This window comes from Calidris pugnax, unplaced genomic scaffold, assembly GCF_001431845.1.
Source record: "Calidris pugnax isolate Ruff unplaced genomic scaffold, ASM143184v1 scaffold148, whole genome shotgun sequence".
Lineage (NCBI taxonomy): Eukaryota > Metazoa > Chordata > Aves > Charadriiformes > Scolopacidae > Calidris > Calidris pugnax.
The window spans coordinates 4,424,730-4,442,540 of NW_015090926.1; the positions used below are offsets into that span (position 1 = coordinate 4,424,730).

General features: G+C 36.3%; 1 protein-coding gene across 10 annotated transcripts in view; it reads right to left on the reverse strand.

The window, feature by feature from the left end:
- Nucleotides 1-1,053: 1,053 nt before the first annotated feature.
- The window catches only part of PPIP5K2 (diphosphoinositol pentakisphosphate kinase 2), a 55,896-nt gene continuing 39,138 nt past the window's right edge, over nt 1,054-17,811 (reverse strand). The window contains exons 24-31 of one of the 10 annotated variants that reach the window (XM_014951468.1): nt 17,309-17,482; nt 14,624-14,797; nt 13,318-13,387; nt 11,106-11,225; nt 10,146-10,208; nt 6,155-6,286; nt 3,546-3,674; nt 1,054-2,841 (exon numbers count right to left, since the gene is read on the reverse strand). In XM_014951468.1, coding sequence (XP_014806954.1) covers nt 2,738-2,841; nt 3,546-3,674; nt 6,155-6,286; nt 10,146-10,208; nt 11,106-11,225; nt 13,318-13,387; nt 14,624-14,797; nt 17,309-17,482 — 966 coding nt within the window. In that variant the 3' untranslated portion in view covers nt 1,054-2,737. Of the gene's footprint in view, nt 2,842-3,545; nt 3,675-6,154; nt 6,287-10,145; nt 10,209-11,105; nt 11,226-11,316; nt 11,500-13,317; nt 13,388-14,623; nt 14,798-17,308; nt 17,483-17,811 lie in introns of those variants that run through there. The other 9 variants (XM_014951472.1, XM_014951471.1, XM_014951470.1 and 6 more) reach the window with 9 other exon arrangements.

The following is a 17,811-nucleotide window of genomic DNA, read 5'->3' on the forward strand; positions in this document are numbered from 1 at the left end:
TTCTTCCACCAGACCTTCTAGAACTGACTTTTTTGAGAAGCTTTTGCAATCTTTTCTTTAGCAAGTTACTTATGGGTCTATCACCAATAATTGTTGTAAAACCGATAAAGAAAAAATACAGGAAAAATAAAGGACCATTATGCTTCCGTGTTAGATGATAGAAAACAGGAATTAAACCCCTACATTCTGTCACTTGAAACCTATTGCACTGAAATGGCTACTAAAAGTCATTGTTATAGCTCTTCTGCCATCGTCCTTTGAACTCTACTCATTTTGATGCTATTGATCAGTGTATGAACATTATTTTTTGTATGCATAGGCTTGTTTCTATGGATTCCTACAAAACTGAACTATGCAAGCACGTCTGCTTTCTCTTAAGTATTTTTACTTGCTAGTGTAATTATAAAGAGAACTCAAATTTATGTCTTTATTATAATGAAGAAACATGGATAAAACTATTTAAAAATAGTTTTAGGAGTCTTTATAAACATTTTTGTGTTTTGGCAATGATGCTTCATTTTTGAAGGAAATGCTCAATGTTTATTTAAATTATGTTTCAGGGCGGTACTATTTTGGGAGTTACAGTCATATTCAACCACTATTTTTCTGTGATTTACACTTTGACCTCTGTCAAGCTGGTTGGAAAAGGATGTACAGTTCAAAAAGTTGAATGCAAGAGAGAATTCAATTACGTAAAGAAATTGGACCAAAATTAAGTTCCAATCAGCTCAGTACAGTCCATGTTCTGCCTTATTGCCAGAGCAGTAACAGGAAATAGAAGAGCACATTAAATTCAATGGTTCTGTATTTAATATTACCATTCTGGAACACAAAGAAGCACTGCACAATGTGTGACTACTGTGTGACTACTGTTTAACTTTTTTGAGGAGCGATTTCAGTACAAAATGATAAACCTTCATTCCTCGTAAGTCATGTCCTTCACCACCAAGAGAAATGTTGCCTTATTTGTGAATCATTTTCCATCAAGATTATTGAGTCAACTACTCACTGTACTTCACATACACTCTTTAAAGAAAACAAAATGGAGAGAAGTTGCCAGCGACCTTGTTTTTATTGAGAAGCACATTTAAAAAAAAGTTATGCCACAGCTTTGGTTGACTGGAATGATATGCATACTTAAATTTTAACTTTTTTTTTTTTTAAATGGTAAACAAGTGTACATTCAGTTGTGTGCAAGACCAACACTGTCAGTAATACAATTACACCGCAGAAAATGAAATGTTTTAAGTATATAGCTGTGAAACCCTTCATATTTTTGGTATTTAACCAGCATTTTTAGAATTAGTCTGCTGAAGCCATTTCATGTGTGGTAAACACTGAAAACAGACCCTGGGCAAAGTGAATGTGATTATAGTTGCACTGGCTCTGTAGACAATTAAGAGCCCTACTTAAAAATATTACTTCAAAGCTACGTCTTCTGCAACTTAAATGTGAAAGAAATTATCTAATTTGTAGTTTATGAAGTCTGTTATTAATAATCAGCCACTTGAACTTACAAAAGTGGACAATATTTTCATATGGGATAATTATAGTAATTCAGTAATTTTTCATGCCACAGATAAAATCACAAGAACTGCTGAGACTGGATGATCACTCTACATAACCCAGTAACTCAAAGTTCCACTGACTTACTAATGCTTCTCACAGCTCTTATAAAATCTTTAATTTTTATGTTGTTTGTTTTTAATGAGAGCTGTTGTCAACCATCTACACTGGAAGGACAGAGGTATGAAAATTTCCCAGGCCATGATGAATCCTGAGTATTTTGCAACAGTAAGTACTGAGTTCTGGTCTCTACTCTGAAGGGATGATAATAAAGCATAGATGGAATATTTACAATTTCTAGGATAAATTCACTAGCAGACCAGCTGTAACCATTTCTCTTTTTACAAAACCTGCTTTTTAATATCACCTTTTTGTAGAAACATATTGTAAAGCAAGTAAAACTGTCTTTTTAAGTAAACAAAGGAAGTTTTTGATAAAAACATATAAAAGACAGTTTTATCTGCTGGATGATATACAGGTACCCGTATACAAGCATGTATACTAAACAACAAAAGAGAAGGTGTATCTGAATGTTACAGGTCTGATGTAAACACAGAATAAAAATAAGAAGAGTCAAAAGTGACAATCATTAACTCACTCCATCATGCCCAATTATTGCAGCATATATGATATAAAATAATTCAAATGCAGAAAACATCTGCTTATCTCCAAAACCAGGCAAAAGAGATCTCTTTGGAAACGTAGTTAAATTAAAAAAAACCAAGCTTCTAGCCAAGGTATGTGTTACATTTCAGCCCAGAAAAGAAATTCACAGGGAGATTATAAACTCCTGAAAATAGAAGTTTATAATGACAACAGACAATGCCTTCATTGCAGTGACATCAGCAGAGCCACTGTAACACATACCACTGCATTGGTATTTTCTTTTCATACAAGTTTACAGTATTTGAAGACACTGAAAAGGTTCATGTGCAGCTTTCCCATTAAAGGTGTGCAGTTCATCAGACTGATAAATAAATAGATTTCCTGAAATGTTTTAGAAAGTGAGAAAAGACATTTGACCTAAATATGTAACGTGCATACTAGTTAACCATGTATAAACGAAAGATTCTGAAGTGCACTATGAACTGCTTTTGAAAGCTCAGTAATTTAGTTGAATGCACACTAAAGAACTATTTGAGAAGTTGCTTCCAGTTTTGTCTTATCAACTTCATTTCTTTTCAGAAGGAGTTTCGCCACTAAGTTCTGCATCTAGCGAGGCCTCTTCAAGAGACAGCTTAACATCAGATTCACAAACAGAAGATCCAGGGGTAGCTGTACAGATAAAGAAAGAAGTATTAGTTTTCGCACTTAAGAATTCTTTTCCGTGCAAAAAGCAAGAAAAAAATATGAGTTACCTAGCACAGAACACATGCAAAGCTACACTGTATCTAGCAAAACCAGAAGTGCAATGGGATTTTGTTCCAGAGGCCCTCTAACAGTAGTGGCATCCAAACGTGGTGTAGATGCGTTTATATCCGAATATATATATATATATATATTTTATATATATATATATATCTGAAACTACGAATATGCTGAAGACCAAATGCATCATCGTGTTATTGGCAGCTTTGGTCAGAACCTGGTCACAGAGGTCTATGGTGGAGTGTTCAGAACACATCTTAGAAATCCTGCCATTAAAATATATAAATGTCCTTTGCTTCTCTTGCTTGGGAGATACAGCTGGAAATAGTCAGACATAAACCAAAACCAAACCCCCATGAATTTTCAGCCCATAGAAATTCTTTCAAACTTCAGAGGATAAGGGAAAGAAACTATTAGTGCAATTTTACTGCTAAAACTGTTTGTTCAATGCTGTTGAGCCATCACTGACCTGTAGAATGATCCCACATACAGAGACAGGTAATTTTAAGAAATAGCTGCCCTAAGAAATTATGTAATACATAAGAAAGAACCCTACTGCTGGAAATAATATAATCAAGTGAGCCATTCTGCCTCTGACAGCAGTTACTTACATGAGGTTGGTTTCACTATTGCTAGCCTCTCAGGCAAAGTTTCAAGTGGTGTTGGTTGAATTTTTGCAGGGGTATATGTATTTAAAGGAATTTTTCTTCCTGACAGTGGAATCATGTAAGTTGGAGAAGCTGAAATGGGAAAAAAAAGAAGATACAGATCATTAACAATAAAAATACTCTCACCTAAGCAAAACATATCTCTCCAGCAATATAAGCAATATAGATGCCACAGTTACACAACCTGCTAAAAATTTCTGACTTCAATGTCAAAACTTCAAAGCATGAGAGAGAAATCTAATAATCTCCTTTTAACCTCAAAAAGCAATATGATATTTTCATGCTGCTAAGGCAGTCAAGCCAAATTTTAGTAACAGTTGCCTTTCCAGAAGACTGGCAAAAGCATCAGAGCTACTTCTCGTAAGTTATGAAGATTGCACTGAACAGGCATTTAGTCCAAAACACGTAAGAAAAGTGCATACAACACATTATTCTCTAGGCACCTTCCAAATATAATAGGGAAGCCAAAGGAGAGGAAACAATGTCTGGCCTTAATTCTATCAGGTCTAATTTCCAACCATGCTTTGTAGAAAGGTGACAACCAGACCACCAGAGATGTATGACAGTTTGTAAAAATTTTTTTTTCATCTTGTGTACTCTAAATTCTAAACTTATTTTGAAGAGTCACGAACTTCCAAATCAGGATAACAAAGCATTTTAAATAAATGAGAATTCAGAATACCTGTAAACTTCCCTGAGTTCTTTTTCAGTAACATCAGTTTTCTTAAATTGCTTATCTTCCTTCTCAGATGTTGGAGGCCTACCCTATCTAATTAGCTGATCACGGAATCACGGAATTGTCAGAGTTGGAAGGGACCTCTAGAGACCATCTAGCCCAACTCCCCGGCTAAGCAGGATTGCCCAGAGCACATTACTCAGGACTGCATCCAGGCAGGGCTTGAAGATCTCCAGAGAAGGGGACCCCACAACCTCCCTGGGCAGCCTGTTCCAGGGCTCTGTCACCCTCACTGTAAAGAAGTTCTTCCCCATTTTTGAGTGGAACTTCCTGTGTTCCAGCTTGTGCCCGTTGCCCCTTGTCCTATCGCTGGAACCCACTGAAAAGAGTCCGGCTCCATCATCCTTCAACCCACCCTTTAGATATTTATAAACATAAATAAGGTCTCTCCTCAGCCTTCGCTTGTCCAGGCTAAAGAGCTCCAGCTCCTTGAGCCTTTTCTTGTAAGGGAGGTGCTCTAATCCCTTAATCATCATAGTTGCCCTACGCTGGATGCTCCCCAGTAGTTCCCTGTCCCTCTTGAACTGGGGAGCCCAGAACTGGATGCAGTATTCCAGTTGTGGCCTCATCAGTGGAGAGGAGAGAGGGAGAATGACCCCCCTCGACCTGCTGGCCACATTCTTCCCTATGCAGCCCAGGATTCCATTGGGCCTCTTGGCAACAAGGGCACACTGCTGGCTCATGGAAAGTGTGCTATCTACCAGGACCCCCAGATCCTTTTCCTCAGTAGTAATTCCCAGAAGATCCATCCCTATCCTGTATTGGTGCCTGGGGTTCTTCTTCCCCAGGTGAAGGACCTTATATTTGCCCTTGTTGAACCTCATGAGGTTCTTCTCTGCCCAGCTCTCCAGCCTGTCCAGGTCAGGCTGGATGGCAGCACAGCCCTCTGGAGTGTCAGCCACCCCTCCCAGTTTGGTATCATCAGCAAACGTGCTGAGGATACACTCTGTCCCCTCGTCCAGGTCACTGATGAATAAGTTGAACAGGAGGACTGATTAAAATCTAAACTGTATAAAACTAAAAAACAGGAAAAAAAGGAAAAATCCTGTAACAACAAAAGGAAAAATCCCAACATCTAGGTAACTTTCGTATTAGTACTAGCAAGTACAAATTTTTTGATCAAAGCATAAGTTTTTAGGCATTTCCTCAAAAAAAATGATTTTCAATCACCTGACATATGAGTTATAAGCATCCTAATATGCGGTAAATCTGACTTAACTGAAACCATTTCCAAACACAGTATTAAAATCACAACGGGAAGTCATCGTCCCAGAGAGGTGCACATGGGTATAACTCAGTTTGCAGTTCACTTCAAGGTCATTTAAACATGGAGCACAAACCACTGAAAAAATAAGCAACTGCAAGGCACTCCACAGGTGAAACCCCAATATTGAAAGAAACAGAAAATAACAGTTTTAAGGTGTAAAAGGCTTGTAAAAGACAGAAGTCCTCTGCTGAGGGTACTGCCAGTACAACAGTACAGTATAAAGCTGGAAATACTGCAAGTTCACTAAAAAGCATTCCTTGCAAATCAACTAGCAGTGTGCATAGTACAGAGAAGTTCCTAATGCGAGGAAATAAATGAATTACAATTTCATTCAGTCCTTAATTTACTACCCCAGTCAACAGAGACATTACGTAAATGAATTATGCCAGTGTCCATACTGCAAAAATTAAAATTATGCTTTATGTACGTATTTCATTTTTTTTAAAAGCAGTATTCTTAGTTTGCTTGTTAGCTGTAAAATCCCAGAAAGATTAACTAGACAGTATTTAATATTTTAAACCAAACATAATTACAAACTAAAATCAGTACATGTCTCCTGTAGATTTTCCCTTGATGGAGCAGCAACAGAGGCAAGAAATTCATCCACTTGCTTCAGAGACAAGGAGTTGTGTAGAGTTTCCAAAGGGCAAATAGAAGGCACCATGGAATATAGTTCAAAACCTGAGAGAAAAATAGTAAAAAAAAAAGCGATTTCCCAACATAAGACAGGATTTAAACTATTGCGTGGGCAAGTATTAATACATGATAAAAAGTACTTATTTTAAGTCAGCACATGCAGACATAGTACTCGTGAAATCATGGACACTATTATAGGAGTTGGAATAAGATGTGCCCATTTTCAGAGTGTACTAAACTAAAGTTACCATGTAACATACCATGGGATAACAAATCCCATGTACACGTAAAACAGTCTGGTTAAACATTACAACTGTACTCTACTCCTAATCAGTTTGTGAAAGGGAACTTTCCTCCAAGACAAACTTAGTAAATCACTAAAAAGAAAACAGTCAGGACTTGATAGTATTTCTCCTACTCACTCTTATTAAATAGATAACTCATTCATACAAGTAAAACAGGATGGCTATATTGTCAACTGTTAGCAGACAAGAGCTAAAAATACTACAACTTCCAAGAAATATATTTGCAGAATTCACGTTCTATCATCTTCAGTATTCTGTGAAAACAAACTGTTGCCTTCAGTATCAAAGGAAAACCATTGTTAGCACTTTTGTATCTTGATGTTACATGTTTAACTTTGTAAGACAGATCTACACCTACCTTTATGCATTTAAAAACAGTACATAAAAAACCTGAAAGTTTCACGTATTCAAACCTATAAGCATAGGAACCCAAAATCTTAAAAATTTATTGAACTTTCCTTTTCTATATTAGTACTGATTATACACCAGCCATGCATATCCATATTGCTAACATCCTAAAAAGCATTTAAACATATTGGCAAAAAACCAATTGCAGTTCTCTAAAGTGATGCAAGTTTGATAACTCAATGAACAGCTTTTCATCCAATTGCATTTCAGAAGAGGAAAACATGTCCATTAGTGTTTTCAACATACAGCTGTAACTTTGCAATTACAACTTACAACTTTGCAATTCAATATTATAAATTTACAGTTGCTACATTTAAGGTATTTAAATGAAGAAAAAATAGTGAATGAAATAATGTTTAGAATTTCAGTTCAAGGTACATTTATTAGAGATAGCATTATGACTGTGAACTGTTCCCTCCCCTAAAATAATAAACATCAATATTGCCATGATATCCAGTGTTCCCCATTCATCCCCCATTTAGTGCTTTTCATAGAGAAGTAATTCAATAAAATTTCAACCCCCGAATGTCTGTATTTATATCCAGATCCACCTTGGCCGTGCTCAAATTTGAGGGACAGTCAATTCAAATATACAATCAACTGAAATGTACTTATGTCAGCTTCACCTGTATTACAAATCACATGTTGCATTTCATGGAAATTTGATTTTCATGTACAAAAGAAGCACCACATACTTAATCCCTATTTTTCTATAAAGGCAGTAGCTGAGCTTCAGTGTAAGCACTAAGATGTTTGGCATACATATTAATATCCTAAATAACTACGCATGCAAAGCGCAAACCCTTTCTTTGCGTTACAGTAAAATACAAGACTTCCCTCTTTACCCTGACAGAAAAGTCACTATCACTTGAATAAGAATTTATTTTTTTAATTTTGCAAAGAATGTAGTGGGATAATGTCAAGTTAACTTTTTAATAACTATTACTGCTATAGTGCAGTGTTACAGAGAACCAGGAAGGAATTTCAAAATGCACCCATGCCCTTTAAAAAAAGAAAAGAAGAAGTCATCTTCTTTCAGGAATTTCTCCACCATAGGTTTTTGTTCAGTTTTGACAATTGTGCTATCAGATAGCCATATCCCAGCATCTTGCTGAAGTATCTGTGTCTAAGGGATATGACTTAAAAGATACCCTGGAAATCTATCTGCGGTGTTTTATTTGAATACTTTATGATAACTATTCTACAGTATTATGAAAGAGAAATTTGAATTTTAATGATGAAGAACCCTGACAGTATCCCTTTAAAAAAGAAATTTCCTGTAAAGTAACAGCCTTTGAGCTTTGGCTTTATTTATTCTTAAAGCACTGTCCCCACCAAAAGGCAAGACAATGAAAGGGTTAACGCAGCACCTCAAAAAGCCACCCTGCTGTCTTACATTTAAAAGCTACAGAGACATACCACTGGAGCCTAGAAATTCCAGAGGAAATGGACCAGCACCTAAAGAGGTGCGGATGTTCTGCACAGAGGCCCAGAAAATAAGGTAAAGCACTGTCAGAAGATAACTTGTTTCACCATGTTCCTTGAACTAAAGATGCGGGGGGTAGTCTGAAATGAGTTAAGAGGGTGTGATAACAACATAAAAATAAGAAAAAACAGAGTGAAAGGGACAAGGAGAATCAAAATGATAGTCCAGAGGACAGACAAAACAACATCAATATGGTCTTATGTTAGTAGAGAACTCTTGGAAACCTGCTTAGGTTTCATAGGAGCTCATATAGCATGCATCAATCTTGTAAAAGATGTGTGGTAAAACTGCTGTATTAAATGAATCAGGACAATCAATGCATTCATTAAAAGCAATTTAGATCCTTTTTTAAAGGATGCAGTCATGAAAAGATAGTGCTAAATGCAACAGGCATTAATCATATTATTAGACACTAATACTCAAATGTAGTTTCTACTTTCTGACCTTGTATGTTTTGGAAATATTGTTTTGTTTAAGTCTAAAGATAAAAAACGGACCCCTGACTTTCCTATTTGAAACAGGACACTAGATTGGGTCTTTCAGATCAAACGCAGCCTTAATGGTATTAATTCAGCCTTACTACAGCAGTTTCCCTTCAAGAAGCACTGCAGCGCAAAAGGTCATTATGGATTCTAAATGAATAATAAAGGACTACTTTGCTTCTCAGCAAAGGCAAACAAAACCTCAGTCTTTTTTTTTAAACCATGTTTCTAGGCAAATATCTTTTGAATCTAACAGAAAATGCTGACGATTTCCACTAAGCTTCAATAATATCACCATCACTGGACTCAGCCAGTGTAAACTGCACATTTTAAAACTGCAATTAAGAAATCTGGAAAACCTATGTTAAGATCTGGTGGATGCTGAAGACCGAGTCTGTTTTTCATGAACAGGATACATTTTGGGCCTATTTAATCACGTAGAGAGGTAGGCACGAAATATTTTGCTGAGGAAGAGAAAGACGTACCTCTGTCCTGTGTGTTAAACCAGACTTTTTTTGTAACTATGGTAGACTGAAGACAAGTTAACTCTCACTCTTGGAGCTCAAGAGGTCAATGTAAGCAACAGGCAGCTCTCTTGCTGTGATTTAGTGCAATATTTAAGTAATTTGCACATCTGATGAACAGAGAAGTATGATAAGGTAAAATAAATTTTTGTCCGATGATAAATGTATCAATTTAGCAGGAATGGAACCAAAGTTTCTGCATTAGTTTTTTAATTTAGCATCACTTCAAGAAGATAGTCATAAACTCCAGTTGTCAATTCGGTGATTTATTTTAGAATCAGGAGGCTCAGGGAAACAGCTCAGCAGGAGAAAGACAAAGAAGAAGCAGCAGCTATCAAGAGGTGTATGCCCAATAAAGATCAGATTTAATTCTGTTTTTATCTTGTACCTTACAGTCTGATCACACAAGAAACTGGGGGAGAATAATTTATTACAGAGATCATGATTAACAGTAGGACTTCAATTTTTTCAAGGATTTTTCTAAGGAATGAGTTTTGATGTTGTATTTATACTAATGAATGGTAAAGAAGGGATTTAGGATATCTAATGATTACAAATATATTTGGAGTTGTGCTTGAAGTTAGGAACGACAGACGGCTGGATGATACTGTACACCCCATATTTGAAATAAAAATAAAAGGGATGAAGCAAGGAACCTTTTGTTTTCGTTTTTGTTTTTAAAATAAAAGCAAAACGTACCATTGGTTGGGTGTCGAGCAAATGAGATAGAAAACCTTTTAACAGCAGAACCGCGTGTGGTGTCTGAGAAAGAGAAAAACAGGTACCTGAAATTTGTAACAGCTACCAAAAGAGGGACATTTTAAAAAACGGTAAGGAAGAAGGAAGGAAAAAAGAAAAGATGAGAAGGAATTAGAACTGAGTGGCATGCAAAAGGGACCAAGGAAAAGGGCTAAAATCTAAATAGAGGTTAAAAAGAAGAAAATTTGGATTGCTGGTAACTACAAGATGTGTAATGAAGTGTATGAAAACAAGCAGAATGAGCTGGTGATTCTGGCATACAAAGTTATATCAGGTTAGAGTCGAACACTGAGTAGTGAATTGGGGGGAAACTGGCATGAATACTGTTTCACCTCAGAGTTATAAAGGTGTGCTTTGGCACCTTTACATTCTGAAATCTAGTGAGAGAGTTTCTTCTGTACCCCAGATTATCCAAAACTGAAAACCTCCTGCTCCTTTGAAATCCAAACCCCACTGAAAAAAGGTCAGGAATCCTAAAATTTTCACCATCAGTATTTAACTTACTAGTTTTATCATTTCTTTCATTCCTTGTATATGCTCCAAGTAATTTATTTCATTTCAAGATCAATAGGTAATGCAAAAACCCGGAGTTTAAAATGAGAAAAGAATTTCAAATACAAAATTTTAATGTACTTTAAAAATGCACTTGCTGCAATCTCCTGGCACGCATTACAAGTCTGTGAGCTAGTGTTCAATTCAAGACAGGAACAAGAATTAACTATGCTATTAAGTTAAACATAAGCAAGCTATGGGAAATAAAGAAGCTATAGAAAACTCATTCAATTAATACTAAGGCAAAGGATTCTAGGATTCCATTAAAATCAATAACCTAGGATTTATCTTTAGAAGTTTAATGTGGCACATGGGTTTGTGCGTGCATGTGCGAGAGTGTGCACATACCATCTATGAAGCCAGAAGAAGTCAGCTTTTTACGATGAGTACGAGCATAATCCTGTAGGTTAGGTGCACTTGAAGAACCCCCGAGCACTGAGGTGCTAAACAGGCCCGCACAGTGAGACCCTGATGGGAGTTAGAGAAAATACATACAACAACCAGGTGTTCGTCCATTCACATTGGGGATGCATGCAGCATGCAAGCACATGGCTCTTACCACACAAAAGGCAGCTTTTGGCAGTGCCTTGGACAGGTTCACAATATGCTTGTAATGTCAGAGTGGTACTTGTAGGCTGAAACTATCATAATTTATTGTGCTTCTACTCATGACACAGCACCCTCTGCTACATGTGCAAAGAGAGGGCTGGCTTTAACAAAGTGAGTTCTTGTCCTGCTTTCACTTTTGGTAAAGAAAAGTTACCAGTTAGCATCAATGTAAACACAACCAAAACAACAAAACAAAAACAAGATGGTGATGATGTGAAAGTTTTGTGTTTTAAAACCTGCAGTTCTGAAACAAATATGAACTGGGAAAAAAACTCCTTATTGCTTACACCCAAATCAACCTTTAAGATGACAGGCTGCAATGGAGTACTCGTGCATTTCCACAGACTTAATATGGAAATATTTCCCTTCTGACCCCCATAAAATGTTACCCCCAAACTGTAAATACTCTGTTCATATTTCAGCTACCATCACTGACAACGTCACAAACTGACAATACCCAGAAGTTCCATCAAGTTTACCTTGACTTCCTTTCCTGAGAAGACTTTTGTACATCTCCATGCAAGAGACAGTACTTTTGTTACAACTTACACGTTCCTGCCATTAGTATGGGAGTTTTAACAAATCACTCAAAGCCACAGACAGAAATATAAAAATAATTTTCATAATCATCCACTGTAAATGAAATTTACATACGACAATGAACAAAATGGAAAAAAAATGTTGCCATTTTTTTCCTTTGGTTTTTACTACTGGCTGAAAGGAGAAGTGGTTTTCCACTCGGAACTTATCTTTTGCATTTTAGATAAGCAGCAGCAGATTTTTTCTGAAAACCAACTCTCTAACCAGTGATACTTCCTTTTGTTACTTCTAATGACCCAGTGAGGGGAAACATTACTAGCACATGTGACCAATCACAGCCAAAATAAATTGGTGCCTGGTCTGTGGCAAAAGCCTTCCACACCAAATGTAATACCTTAATCTACGCACAGAAATACATCAACTTCCACAAGCCATATTGTGTCACACATTGGCAAAAGAAAAGTTGTTTAACTTTAGCAAGCACACAATAAAAAACATGACTTTGATAAACAAGAGCACCTGATGTATGCATTTTACTAAGGGAAAAATATAATAGGGAGAAGAGTATCACAGAGAGATTAGACATACAAAAAAATGTAGATCTTTACAAAGAAAAGCTACTTTTAAGTTTAAGCATATAGCTTATGCATTTTCTACGCTTCCTTTTTCCCAGGAAAAGACACACTTACAGGAAAAAAAATCAGTATTGATTTACAGTAGTGCAAGATTTCATATTTTTGAGTCATACATATGCCTGTTTCAAAGAAGCAACAGAAAAGCACCACTTGAATTAAAAGAATTTGAAACAACTCATTGAATTATAGCATGATTCATTCTAATGCTGAAAGGAAGAAACTGATTTTAGGAGAGGGAATGTGTGCAAAAACCCTGATATTACCAAGAAACTTGAGGTTTGCTCCCCATCCCCCCTTCTCTCAGTAAAACACATTCAATTCCATCAATTGCCCACAGCAGAAATGTTAATTTTCAAGAAAAATGTTTTAACAGTTTCCAGTGCAGGCCATTTCAATCCAAAAGATTCTTGGAAAACCCAAAAACTCAGTCATGAACTACATTATCTTAAAAATCTACTACATTATCTTAAAAATCTACTACATTATCTTAAAAATCTACTAGATGTTAAAAATAATCCTGTGTACCTGTTGTGAGCCGTACAAAGTCAGTAGTGTGAACAGTCTCAAACAATTTGCTCTTTTCACTTAAAGTTTATTTTAAAACTTTTGCTGCAGAAAAATTGTCCGGTTCATAGGCAGACAGCATATATTATTGATAACAACTACTACTGGGTGCTGTTAACATAAAAGCTATTCAAAGAATGTACAACTGTACAGAACAACGGGCAGATGAAAAGCTGCAAACATCAAACAAAATTTCAATTGTAGGCACATACCTAAACCGCTCTGCTTCTGTTCCAGAATAGTTCTCGGTGTTCGTAAGTTACTATTGCTTTCTGATAGGACCTGGGTATAAAAAACAGAAACATAAGGGAAAGTAGAACAGCAGCACGAAACGTCCATTTAACTTGATACAGCAGCCTGTTTCAGACAGACAAGTGTTAATAAGCTGTATGATAAGTGTTAGTAAAAATATGTAAAGGAAACATGAAAGATCATGCAATATCCCCTTCTGAAGGGAGTCCATTTCACATATGAGTTCCTTGCAATGAAGTGGTGCAAAGCAAGCATTCAGAATGAGAAAGGACACAGACCAAGACCGATATGAGAACAGACATTTGAGACATTTTATTTCATTTTACCAAATGCACTCTCCTAAACTGCGCCTGTATTGAAAAAAGGAGGGGAGGGAAGGGAAGACAGACAAGCTATTCAGGACACCATACAATCACTGATCCATGCACGGGCTCAATCAGTGTAATCTTCAGATGCTCACAGCCTTTACTGATATAAACTTCTCCTATGTAGTTTTAGAATTTTCCACAATAAAAAGGAATCACGAAATTTTTCAAAGAAAAAGGATACGGTTGACAGAACACCATCCATTGCCATACATGTAAGCAATATCTTGACATTCTAAACAATCTTTAGATCTCCACTAGTACTTCAGAAAAATTTGCTGGTTGGTTGGTGGTTTTTTTCCCTACCTTTACCCCCCAGTATTCAGAAAAATCTTCAAAATATTGTACAAGTCAATGGATGATGTACTGTGTTGGGAGTTTCAGATACCTCCGGATACAGAAGGCAAGAATTATTAGTGCTAGAATTTTTTCCCTGCAATAGTTAATACCAGGCCACTGAAAATACAATATATGCAAAACAAGTTTTGAATAGCAATATGAAGTACCAAATAAATTATTTTAAATGGTATTGGTTGCAATTATTATAAAAAAAGTTTTTCAATTTACCTACCACCAAATTAAGCAATGCTGTTTTTAAAGTCTTAAAGGACAACTAAACCAAAGCAGAAATCTGTTTCATTAGGCAGTAGACTAAGTCTTTTTTACTGTTGTAACATTCGCAATTCCTATAAAGAAACCAAATTTTTAGGAAAACGTGTAACACATTCAGTGGAAAAACATGCACTTGCTCTTTTTCCCCCAGACATTCTCGGGAAGTAATTTTAAGAGGTGGAAGAATTTGCTTCAAACATAATCCGTAACAAGGGATTAGATGTCCTTAAAGACAGTTGGTTGTTGCTTGGAATGCATAATAATGTTTAATGAAGTAAAGTTTAAAAACCTGTTGCCATGAGCCAAAAATACTGGATGTGAAAGCCAATGATTTAGGGGAGACAGGGGAAGAAGTGATTTGTTCCCCTGATCTGCGTCTTCGACGCCCAGTACCCACACCACTGGTGTAATGCAGCCAGGTACCAATACACTCTGGGCTAGACACACTCAGGGGGCTCTCTTCCTGGAAGTGAGAAAGGGGGCAAAAAACAGCAAAGCATGCAAAGTTAGATTCAACAGAGCCAAATGAACAGAAAAGAAAAAAAACCCAATCTGCTTGCACCCTTTTATATACTGCTTTTAAAACTATTAAACAGCGAATAGGGAAGAGTAATATGACAATATTAGGAAGTTATCAGTTCCACTTATATCTTTTTATTCAACTGTATCTTTTAATACAACACTTTAACCAAATTTCTGGTAGACTAATTATTAGATATGAGAGAAAAGTAATTGTTATCAATAATTCATTCATAATTTTAAGAATTTCCCACACGTTGGAAACAGGTATGTTATCCTTGGCATACTGTTTAATAGTTTCCCCCCTGTAAATACATTAAACTTTCCTATTTATTACTTAATAGTTTTCATTTTTAGCCTATAACTTTATCTAAAAGATTCTCATTTTTAGAATTGCCTTTGAGACTTTACAGCTGACTCACTGGTAGTAGCGCCAACCTGACTGTTAGTAGTTTTCCAGCCTTAAAAAAGCCCTAAAAATTATCTGATGCTGGACACCTATTAAGACTTCAAAGGAGGACAGGGTCATGCTACGAGTCCCCCATGCCATATATCATTATGTATCATTAGCAATCAACATTTTTAGCAATATAGAATTTGATTTCCAATACTGATGAGCCTTACTTTCTTCTGCTACTGTTAGAACTCTACTTTTTTTATTTTCATGACTCAATCACAGTTGCAATCATTCTGTAAATACTGCTGGCTCTACCCCAGATTAAAATTTCCACAAAATCTCACACCTGACAGTGTCCTTTCAAGTTAAGAGACACAGGTGAAGAGAAAATTAATTGCCTTATAGGGAAAAAAAAAAAAAAAAAAAAAAAAAAGGTAAAGGGCAGTGGCTGTTTAAATGGATCCTGCTTACATGCTGTTTGCAGAGCTTTGCTCTAACTGATTCACAGATCAACCCACATACTGGTTGCTTTTAGCTGTTACATCTGGTAAGCTAAGTAGGGTCCAACCAGGTTAGGAGAGAAAAAAAGGTTCAAGGCAGTTGCAGTTTAAGTTGCAATGACTTTTTTAAAAACACTTTGAAATACCATTTGGTTTAAGTATTCCAAATACTGGTTTTGCAGATTTCAGTAGGCCAGATGAAACTTCCAATTTTACTTTCTCCAAAAAAATTTCATAGTATATGTTTTCCTTAAATCAGCTATTTTCTTCCAGCAAATAAACAAGCACTGAATGCTGGAACACGTTCCATCTGAACATATATTATCTGCACAAAATTTAGCAATTTATGTTATTGATGCTTTTTGAAAGTAACTTCTGCATAACTTACGAAAATGGTTAAGAGTTTGAGGTAATAGACTGTTAAGTTGTGTGTATGTGAACTCTTAACTAGGAGGGGAGTTTGCATGATCATAGTGAAAAAAGCTTTTAAAAATCTGAAAGACTGATGTTGTGAGCATTTGTTTATGATAAAACTTGGAAATAGAAAATGTAAGACATTCACATTTATTATCTCTGTTAATTTATGCAAGTCATGTGAAGTTATACAGATATCCTCATAGAAGGGAACCATGCAACTTTTCCCCTCCACACTACCAATAACCAAGTTACTTGCAAATCTGTGATACTTTCATTGCATACAAACAGCCCATTCCCAACACAAACATGAAAGGAAAAGCTTTTGGTGTGAATCTTCATTTCTGATGGTTTTAAGCAACTGAAAATGAGGCAATAAGAAGCTGTTAGTCTGCTTCTAGCATTAATATCACAGAAGTGCCACTATGCACCATCTGAAGCTTTGCTACTCAACTGTACAAATGGTATCAGTGATACTGCTGTGCATCCCCCACCTCTGTGACATTAAAGCCGTATGGGTGAAGCACACCTAGATGTCATGGCCTTCAAGACAGGAGACTAGACTGCTCAAGATGTTATCTAAGGAATTCATGAAACATAAACCCCACCCACTTGAAAATAAAAAGCTTCCAGTTTATTCTCTTACCTTCAAATGCTTGACCAGTGGAGTCACTTTCACCCCACGTGAAAGCAAATACAGCAGAAGACATGTCTCTCACCTCCTGTACCTCCCCTACCGCCCCCAAGCCCTCCAATCCCTCTCAGCATGATCACCCTGAAGGTTTGCTTAATTCCCAATAGCAGCTCTCTTGTAAGGATGAATACAAAAGCAATGTATGTTAGTTTGAAGATGTAGGTTTAGACTGAAAAAATCTTCATTTTCAAATATCGGCTTTTCTAAAATGGCTTAAAAAGAAAAAAGTAAGTCTTATCACAAAATAATAATTCATTTTAAAAAATTAATTTCTTCAGACAAATTACCGCCATGGAGGGTTTCCCATAGAACCAGAGCAACCCTTTTGTGTGACATAACATCATACTGGTTCTTTGTAATGAAAAGCAAAAATACATTTGTTTTTGTTTTGTTACAAGTAAGGAAAAATTAATTTCTGTGAAAGACATTGTCTGGAACATAAACACTTACTTCAACAGAACCAATCTTCCTGGATCTTGGAAGGGGTGACTTTCTGTGTATATGAATTGGGTCTGATACCATTGGCTTGAACATCACTACTGACCGATCTGTTTCATCTCTTTTAGGAGCATGTGCCTCCTCATCACTGTCATTTCTGTGAGAGGTTTTCTTCGAGCCTTCATTCTACAAACAATAATATAAATAATTTTCAGTTTAGCTGCACACCTTGCAGCACATAAACAGAAGTGGCTGTTAAATAATTCTTTTGCATAAACACAGAGCAAGCCAATTTTAAAAGCACAAGATGGAAATCACATATAATTGAAGGAATTGTTCTAAACTTTAATAATCCTTGTATTTGCTCCTAACCAGCCACTGCATATGACAGTGTGGTCCTAATTAACCACACCGTTCAGCCAACATATCTTAATCCAATTTTCTTTTGACATAGTAAAAACCTGGCTCCACAAGTCAACAGGCAAGCTTTGCTTTCATTCATTTCTCGAAAAGCA